Source organism: Gekko japonicus, unplaced genomic scaffold (assembly GCF_001447785.1).
Source record: "Gekko japonicus isolate JY-2015 unplaced genomic scaffold, Gekko_japonicus_V1.1 scaffold76, whole genome shotgun sequence".
Classification (NCBI taxonomy): Eukaryota; Metazoa; Chordata; class Lepidosauria; order Squamata; family Gekkonidae; genus Gekko; species Gekko japonicus.
In genome coordinates, this window is record NW_015166420.1 from 147,284 (window position 1) to 156,798 (window position 9,515).

At 48.7% G+C, this 9,515-nt stretch overlaps 1 protein-coding gene across 3 annotated transcripts in view; it reads left to right on the plus strand.

Moving 5' to 3' along the window:
* The first annotated feature begins 350 nt into the window (after positions 1-350).
* The window catches only part of SAMD11 (sterile alpha motif domain containing 11), a 207,049-nt gene continuing 197,884 nt past the window's right edge, over positions 351-9,515 (plus strand). For 2 of the 3 annotated variants that reach the window (XM_015411667.1, XM_015411668.1), the window contains exon 1: positions 351-383. In XM_015411667.1, the coding sequence (XP_015267153.1) occupies positions 363-383 (21 nt within the window). In that variant the 5' untranslated portion in view covers positions 351-362. Of the gene's footprint in view, positions 435-9,515 lie in introns of all 3 variants that reach the window. The other variant, XM_015411666.1, reaches the window with a different exon arrangement.

Genomic DNA, 9,515 nt, shown 5'->3' on the forward strand with positions numbered 1-9,515 from the left:
GGGGGCGGAGGGTGGTGAAGGTTAGGGCTGGTGTGTGTCAATACTCCCTCTGAGCTGTGGAGGCTGGTGAGCAAACATTCGTGAGGGACTGGTGTTAAAGTTGTGAGCCAGCGATTTGGCTGCTGCATAAATTTGTTGGCATTGGAGCCATCCTCCCTGAGCGGAGACAAGAATGTGTGAGCCGGAGGCTAAAAAAACTATGAGCTAGCTCATACTTAACTCAGCTGAGAGGGAACACTAGTGTGTGTGTATGTGTTTTTTTAGCACAAGACAAGCCAAATTAAAACTGTCTCTCCCCCCTCCTCCTCCTCTCTCTCTCTCTCTCAAATTTTCTGTTTCCAGGAAAAAGTCTGAAGACTCTTATGTCCAAAGGAATCTTACAGGTACATCCTCCAATCTGTGATTGCCCTGGGTGTCGAATTTCGTCTCCAGTGGTAAGATTATTGTTAAAAACAACCCCCCCCTCCAAAAAAAGAGAGTCTGTTTTTAATTAAGTTTCTGTCTCATTCACTTATGTGTTTTTTTGTTGCAATTGTGATGTGGTGTGAAGGGGGGGCAAGTTCTGGTGCCGAATGCTGATGAAGGGCCCAGGTTCAGAAAGAATTGGGGCTCTCCCAACTCTCCTAGGCTAGGCGGGGTGGTGGTGGTGGTAAGTGGTGTTCTAGGGAGGCAGAATGTGAGGAGGCCTTTCAGGAGGGTTTGGGGGGGGGGAAAAAAAAAGTTTACAAAATGTCCATCAGTCGGTCTCATCTTCCTTTCCTTTTATCTTGTGCAGAACTGTGGTGTTGCTAGTGTAAGAGAATCTGAGGATGAAATGCTTAGGGAATCACCTTACCCCATAGATCAGTGGAATAAAAAACCCTGTGTTAAGAAACAGGGAAGGCACCATTTTAAAGTGTTTTTAATTCATATTGGGGAAGATGTTTGAAACATTTCTCTTAAGGTTACATTAAACACAAAGCTCTGGTCTTAATTGCATTTAATTGGGGGGGGGGTTACAGTCAAGATCATTTACTGGCAATACTCTTAATGTATTTCTAAACCGACCTGTTGTCCTTTAAGTAAAGATGGTGGAAAGGAAGGTTTACCGATAGGGGGATTTTCTAATTCATGTTGAGTACAGAATAAATCGGAATCCCAGGTTATTTTATGCGGAGAGCACGAGGGCATGGTGCTGAATACGAAGCATTAGGATTGGTGTTCCGCCTTGTGGAACTGCTTGCCCGCGAACCTTTTGAGGCTTGCGTGATGTCCCAGTCTTTCTGGAAAAGCTGCCATCTGCGCCATTGGTCAAGTATGCATTTGTATAGGAACATTTGGAAATACAGTGATAGAGGCATTAAATCATGCATGAAGTTCTTTGGCCGGCGGTTGCATTTGAATCCTGCGGTTCCTGGCATCGGACGGGGAACTGGTTATTTTTGAGGCATTTGCCTGGATGACCCTGACTAACCTGACCTTGTCAAACCTGGGGAGCTAAGCAGGGTCAGCCCTGGTTAGTACTTAGATGGGAAGTTGGGGGCTGCTGCCCAGAGGTGGGCAAAGGCAAACCACTCCTGTCCGCATCTTGCCTGGAAAACTCTCTGGGGTTTGCCATAAATCAGCTGGGACTTGACAGCACTTTCTACCACCATACTGGGTAGGAATTGTGTCTGTGTGTGCTAAAAGGAGGAAAAAATCCCCAAACCTCAAAGTGGCTCAACGCTGTTTTCAGTAAATAACGCCGCTGTGTCCCAAGAGAGGCCAGGCATGGCTCAGCCTTTTCATCGTTGAGGGTGGGGGTGGAGGCAGACCCAGGCTGAAGAACCCGGCAGCAGGTACAGCTCCTGTGGGGAAGTGGGTCCGTATGCTGTTGTGGAAACCTTTGGGGTGGTTTCCCTGTACCTCAGAGGAAACAGTATCCACCGGCCACACAAGGGGAGCTGTATTATGCTGTGTGAGACAATCTGGGAGAGCCAGGTTTGAATCCTCAGCCTGCCGTGGAAGCTTGCTGGGTGACCTTGGACCGGTCACATGCTCTTGGCCTAACCTACCGCACAGGGTTGTTGTGAGGATAAACGGAGGAGAATGGTGTAAGCTGCTCTGGGTCCCCATCGGGGAGAGAAGCGAGGTATAAATGGAAGAAACGATCAATGGAAAAAACCTGAGCCGTTGATGTTGCAGGGCTGTGCCCTCGCATGGGCAGCTTGGTGTTTCTGCACTGAACAGAAAGCAAGCAGAGCAATGTCCGCTCCGCAAATCGGAACTACGTTGGGAAAGGTTCTCTGGGGCACTATTGCCCCCTCAGTGATGCCCCCCCCCGGTGGTGTGTGGTGTTGGCCCTCGTGGAGATCAGCGGATTTGCCTGTGGCTTTTTAGGGCCTGGGCAAGCAGAGAGGGTCGGTGGGCCCAAACAGCAGCCTTGGTGCTGGTGGTGGAAAGTCTGACTTAGGGCGTGCCTGTAGGGCTATCAAGGCAAAAGATGCTCAGAGGTGCTTTGCCATGGCAGGCTACTGCACGTTAAACCTAGAATCCCTTGGTGGTCTCCCGTCCCAGTACTAACCAGGGCCAGCCCTGCTTCTGAGATCTGACAAGATCGGGCTAGCCTGGGCCATCCAGGTCAGGGGAACTCTTGTAGGAATGTGGAATCAGAAGGAGGGACGCGTTCCAAAAAAGTTGCTGGCACACCTTCACCATCCTATTGCTTTTCCACTTCCATTCCGCTCCCCACCCCAAGCTCTCTAAGGAGAGAACTATAAAAGTACTTCTGTTGTAGACAATTATTTCAAATTTTTAGCTGAACATAATCTAAAGAGTAGAACTCCTTGGAACAGTGGTCGCTAGCCGGAAATGCGAATAAAATGCAGGGGATTCTCTGCTTTTAAAGCAACGGTGCAATAGTTTCGGAGTCCGAGAGATGTAGTTTGGCCTGGCTTGCGGCTGTAGCTGGTGCCTCTCTTTTTTCACCCTGTTAAAATGGGGATGCTTAGAAGTAGTGTGCTGTTTTGATTGTTTGGGGCCTTAATAACTGCAAACAAGAGAGTAATCAGATGCGTAACTGATTCAGGTTTTCTCAAGACAGCAGTCCTGCGAGGTTGAAAAATGCCAGATTAATTTTGGCAGTAACGTGTTTTGCAGTTGTGCTCTGTGACTGAAATAAAATTCTCTATGTGGATGTACAATTTACATATAAATGCAGGTCTGAATGGAAAGTCCGTCTTTTGGGCAAAAAAGGAGAGTATTCAACATCTGCTCATCATAAGAATATGTACTGGCGATTTTACAATACGCGATGTTTTCCCAGGGACATCTTAGGTTCCAGATCGGTACCAGTATAAGGCTGCCTGACTGAGGCAATTTTGTGTGGTGTGTATTCCGCACAATGTTGGTGTGGACCAGGGGCCCTTCATGGCCCATTCTGGAGGACCATCTGCCAAAAATATCTGTTCCGTGCCTGTTGTACAACAGCAGATGTGCATGGAAGCTGGGGGATTTATGTGTTTGTGCAAAGATGTCCGTAGCCCTATGAAGGCCCCAGTATACCTAGAAAGGGCCCGCTGACTCTACCTAAGGGAATTCAGCTGGGCTGTCCATAATAAAGAGGGAAGAAGGGAGACCAAGAATAAATTTCCACCCAGTGTTTGCCACTGGAATATTATCTCTCCCCCTCTTGCACCCCCCCCCCCGGTCAAATTAGAAATAAACTAGGCAACTGTTATTTCGTTTTCTCTTCCGTGCAGTTGAGAGAAGTTTGTTTGGCTAGCTGTTTAAACCTGTAGGCAACTGTTATTTCGTTTTCTCTTCCATGCAGTTGAGAGAAGCTTGTTTGGCTAGCTGTTTATGCCCACCTTGTCTCCCTAATGGGATCCAAAGCAGGCTGCATTGTCACTCCCCATTTCTCCATTTTATCCTGACAAGAACCCTATGAAATAGGCCAGGCAGAGGGAGGGAAAACTGGTCCAAGTTCACCCGGTGAGCTTCCATGGCGGAGCTGGGGTTTGAACCCAGTCCCCCAGACCCTAGCTGGGTATTCTGACCACAGTACCATGCCGACTTGCAAAATGTTCCAATGCTTTCTCTTTAAATGAGTCCAGCGGCCCGTACAGTGGTCATCTGTGGCCTTAAAGAAAAGGGGGGAAAGCCAACATTTTGTTCAGCTCCCCTGCATGGTTGCTTGGATCTATTTCTCAACTTGCCAGAGGTGACCAGATAATTTGGCTGTGTACAGGTCTGATCCTGATACGGTAACTATGGGGTGCGCATGGGGGTTCCCTCTAGATTATGGGCAACATTCCCTCTAAGCTGAATGAGTGTGAGCTAGCTCACAGTTTTTTAGCCTCTGGCTGACACATTTTTCTCTCAGCTCAGGAAGGAGGGCTCCAGAGCACACTAATTTATACAGCAGCCAAATGGCTCGCTCACAACTTCAATGCCAGTAGCTCACAAAGGAGAAGTTTTGCTCACAAGACTCCTCACGTTAGAGAGAGTATTGATTATGGGTGTATGAATATGCCCTACCTTTCCCATTGATGCGTGAGCCGTTCCATTTCAGACATTCTTTGTTGCTGATGCTCCCAGTTTGTTTCTCAATAAGCCATTCTTATGCCGTTATTGCAAAGAGAGGCACTGGTTTTAATGGTCACAATTTTATCCATTTTGTTTGGGCAGTCAGGAAAGCAGATGAGTGGAGATTTGTCCCGAGTGGGGAGAATCCACGCCAGACATGGAGGATTTCTAACCTAAACTGTGCCCATGAGATCTGGTAACTTTCCCACTCCAGAGTGTGTGCACTCTGCTCCATGCCAGCAGAGTTTAGCTACCCCATTTTAATTCCTCATCTAGAGAATGTGATGATTGCTTCAGCGTGTAAAGCGTCTCCCCGCTATTAGGAGAAAGGCTGCCGTTCCCTTACTAAAGTAGGACTTGTGTCCAATGCTTCCTTGTTGGGTGATAGTGAGATATTGAAAAAATGGTATTTAGCAGAAATAAGATGGTCCAGCAGAGCCAGAGTAAAATAATTCAGACTGAGAGTCCATGTGTGATTAAAATATAAAGTTTTTACTAAATTCTAGCATGGGAAGGGTAACTGGGATGAAAATAACAACAGAGCAAAATCTGCTACATCCTTACTCTACAAAGACAAAACTAGAGGAGATATTATGGCTGCTCTTCTTTTTCCTCAGAACACCAAAGAAAGAAGGGAAAAGAAGCCATAAAATGGTAATACACCTTGACACTTTAGTTCCAATCAAATTCCTAGATCAGGGAGAAACCTCCCGGGCTTTCTACAGCTAAAGAACATTGGTTACATGAGAAACATGTGACTTCCTGTGAGTAACATAAACAAACATTCAACCCCAGAAATACTGAGTGTTTTCAACTTGTAATACCCAACATCCCTCTAAGCTGTGGAGTCTTGTGAGCAAAAATTCTACTTTGTGAGCTACTGGCATTAAAGTTGTGAGCGAGCGATTTGGCTGCTGCATAAATTAGTTTGCTCTGGAGCCATCCTTCCTGAGCTGAGACAAGAATGTGAGCTGGAGGCTAAAAAACTGTGAGCTAGCTCACACTAACTCAGCTTAGAGGGAACACTGCTTGCATGTGCGTGCACAAGCTTTGGATCTAGGCCATTATCTTTTACTGTTTAACTTCTGCCAGAAGGTCATCTTGATGGTTTTACGTTAGACTTTTCACGAGCGAGGAAATGTTTAACTAGTCAAAGTATTCTTATTGGAGCCGGTCCACCTAATGCGGTCCACTCCCCATCTTTTAAAACGTCGTTGTGGCCGTAACTTTTGGTTCCTTTCTTGGAATAGTAAACTCGGCAAGCCCACAGAACAATGGCTGGCTTGCAAGGCCGGCGATACCATCTCCCGGCGAAGGCAGCCATGCCCCAGTGCCCCTCTCGACTGCCATGCTGCCAAAGTTTTCCTCTCGTGGAGGAAGAGGGAGAAGTGGTTCCAGTGAGGAGGCTGAACCTGTTCCCTGGGGAATGGGTATCCATTGCGAGAGGGTGGAATGAGAACAGTGTTTCCCCAACTGTGGGTCCCAACCCAAAAAGTGAATTGTGAAGATTGTGAATGTGGCTCCCAGCAGGCTTTTCCAGTTTTCTTTTTTCTTATATTTTTGAATTTGTGTGTGTGTGTGTGTACGCCCATGCCTGGAAGTCATGGCGACCTCTGGCAAATCCTACTGGGTCATGGAGGACAGGACATTCAGAGAAGTGGCTTAATAGCCTGCCTCTGCCTCCTGGCCCTGGTATTTGAGAGCCAGTTTGGTGTAGTGGTTAGGAGCATGGACTCTAATCTGAGAGAACCGGGTTTGATTCCCCACTCCTCCACACGCAGCCAGCTGGGTGACCTTGGGTCAGTCACAAGTTCTTTCAGAGCTGTTCTCTCGAGGGCAGTCCTCGAAAGAGCTCTCTCAGCCCCACCTACCTCACACAGGGTGTCTGTGGTGAGGAAGGGAAAGGAGATTGTAAGCCGCTCTGAGGCTCCTTTGGGTAGTGAAGGGCGGGGTATAAATCCAATCTCTTCTTCTACTACTCTTTGGAGGTCTCCTATCCAAATACTTGCCTGGGTCGGCCCTGCTTAGCTTTCGAGATCTGGCTTGCCTGGGCTATCCAGGTCACGGCGCTTTTTCAGCTTTACTGATTTGTGCATATATCTATTTGTGTGTGTGTGTAGTGGGTCACCATACCAAGGGAATTTGGACTTGTGAGTTAGCATACCAAAAAGGATTGGAAAGCGCTGAACTGGAAGGCCGTCCAGCCATATATAGAACAGTGCAGTTGGGAGGAGCTGTTAGGTATATACTTGCCATCAAGTCGCAGGTGACTTCTGGTGACCCCTCATGGGGTTTTCAGGGTAAGAGATGTTCAGAGGTGGCTTGCCACCGCCTGCCTCTGTGTAGCAACCCTAGAATTCCTTTGTGATCTCCCATCCAAGTACCAAACAAGGCCGACCCTGCTTAGCTTCCAAGAGCCGATTAGATCAAGCTAGCTTGGGCTATCTGGGTCAGGGCAGACGGACAGAGGTGGTTAACCATTGCCTGCCTCTGCGTAGCAACTCTTGGACGTCTTTGGTGGTCTCCCATCCAAATACTAACCAGGGCTGGACCCTCCTTAGCTTCCAAGATTGGGCTAGCCTGGGCTGTTGGCAGCAGTACTTTTAAGCATGCCGTTTATAGTCATGCCGTCCCTTTGATAAAAAGTCAGGAAGAAAGATTGCATGATACAGGATACCTTTGAACATGTACAGAGCATCGTTCCCTTCCAGCTGAGCAATTACATGAAGGAAAAGTGCTTCAATTCAGAGGAGAGGGCGGGACACGCAGGTACATGCAGGTAACAACAAATTACTCCACACCCCACCACCCTTAACTGCATTCTGAACACACATTTGAGGGAAAACGTTTAAAGCTTCTACCCCAAATAAAACTTTTTCCAGTTCCCCCAGAGAGCTAGATCAAGATGGGTAGCCCTGTTAGTCTGCCTGCAACCAGTGGTCCCTCTAAGCTGAGTTAGCGTGAGCTAGCTCACAGTTTTTTAGCCTCTGGCTCACACATTTTTGCCTTAGCTCAGGAAGGAGGGCTCCAGAGCAAACCAATCTGTGCAGTAGCCAAATCACTCGCTGACAACTTTAATGCCAGTAGCTCACAAAGTAGAATTTTTGCTCACAAGACTCTGCAGCTTAGAGGGAGCATTGCCTGCAACAGCAGAAAAGAGCAAGAGCCCGGTAGCAACTTAAGACTAAGAAAATTCATGGCAGGGCAGGAGCTTTCGTGTATCTGAAGAGGTGAGCAGTGACTCACAAAAGTCTTTTTAAGGTGCTCCTGGACTCTGGCTCTTTTCTATGGTTCCAATCCCCCCCCCCCAATTTCACTTTACTGCTGTTTCCCCATCTGTCTTCTAGTTGCCCTTAGTTCACTGGCCTGAAGCTGTACACGTTTCTTAAGAAGTAAGGCCTACTTACACTCAGGTAAGTGCGCCTCAGTTTGTAGCCTGCGAGTTCTCAGGTGGCACTCTCTCTATGAAGTAGCCCCATTGTGGTAAACGGGATTACTTTAACTCAGGGGTCGTTTCGTAGAGAAAGAGCGAGAACTCATTAGCATAACTCATTAGCATATACCACACCCCCTGACATCACTGGAAGTGTGTCATAAGGCCACACCCCCTGACATCACTGGAAGTGTGTCATAAGGCCACACCCCCTGACATCACCGGAAGTGTGTCATAAGGCCACACACCCCTGCCCCCAATGGTCCCGGCCGCCACCGCCAGCCTTGCAGCTCCACTGCCGAGCCCCATGAGGGGCCTGGCGGTGGACCTGCAAGGCCGGCGGGAGTGCAAGGAAGCCCCGCAAAGGCCCTCCCTGGCCCCAGGCAGGCAGGGGGGGGGAGAGGCAGGGGGGAAGCAACTTACCCTCCCTCTTCTGCTGCCTCCTCCTGGCTGAATGAGGGCCTGAAGCGGGGCGGCCGGAAGCAGGGGGTGGGGCTTCGTCATGTGCCCCGCCCCCGTACCTCACCCAGGGGAACTGCGATCCCCCCCGAAATGAACTCTGCTTTAACTGTAAATACGGGAGGAAAGGTGCACGCGGATTACTACAAATGCCTGCTCCCACTCAAGGGCAAGACCTTGCATTGGATGCTTGTTGATGAGCGAAGCCCACCTATTTTATTATTAGGCGGGGGGGGGGGCTGTTGACAGATAAACGGCTCTGCCCACCCTGTAGAGCCAGGCCAATGGATGAGGAACACAAGTCTCCAGCCCAGCATTCTTGTTCTTGCTGAGACTAAACTTAATTTACCCGGTCCCTCCCGCCCTCCCTCCTCGGTCAAATCAAATTTGTAGTGTCAGGGGCTTTAATCAACTTCAGTGAACGGTTAGAGACCACGTCAGCCACCCAGAAAGGGAGGGGGCGGCTGCGGTGGGAGGAATTGATTCGAAGCGGAAATTGCATCTGGCGATAGACAGAGCTTGGAAATCAGCAGGGCAGGAAACCGGTCCCAACCACATCTTGTGCCTGAAGCCTCCTTTGCAGCTGAATTCCCCCCCTCTTTTTTAATTAAGCCTCGGTAGCCAAATCTGAGCTCTGGATAAATTTCCAACCCTTGTGCAGGGTCACTGGGATTGAAATTCATATCTGCCCGTGAACAGCCCATCCTCCCGTATAAGAACAACCCAAAGAGCCTTTACACCAAGTTAGACTATTGGTTCCTATAGCGCAATATCTTTTCTCCAGGGGTTGGGCCCCCCCGTGTCCCTTTCACGGGATCCAGAGACTGAAGTCGGGACTTCCGCAAGTGCTCTGCTGCTCCGACTGAGCCATTGCATCTCCCCACCAGTGTTCCCTCTAAGCTGAGTTAGTGTGAGCTAGCTCTCAGTTTTTTAGCCTCCAGCTCACACATTTTTGCCTTAGCTCAGGAAGGATGGCTCCAGAGAAAACTAATCTATGCAGCAGCCAAATGGCTCGCTCACAACTTTAATGCCAGTTGCTCACAAAGTAGAATTTTTACTCACAAGACTCCACAGCTTA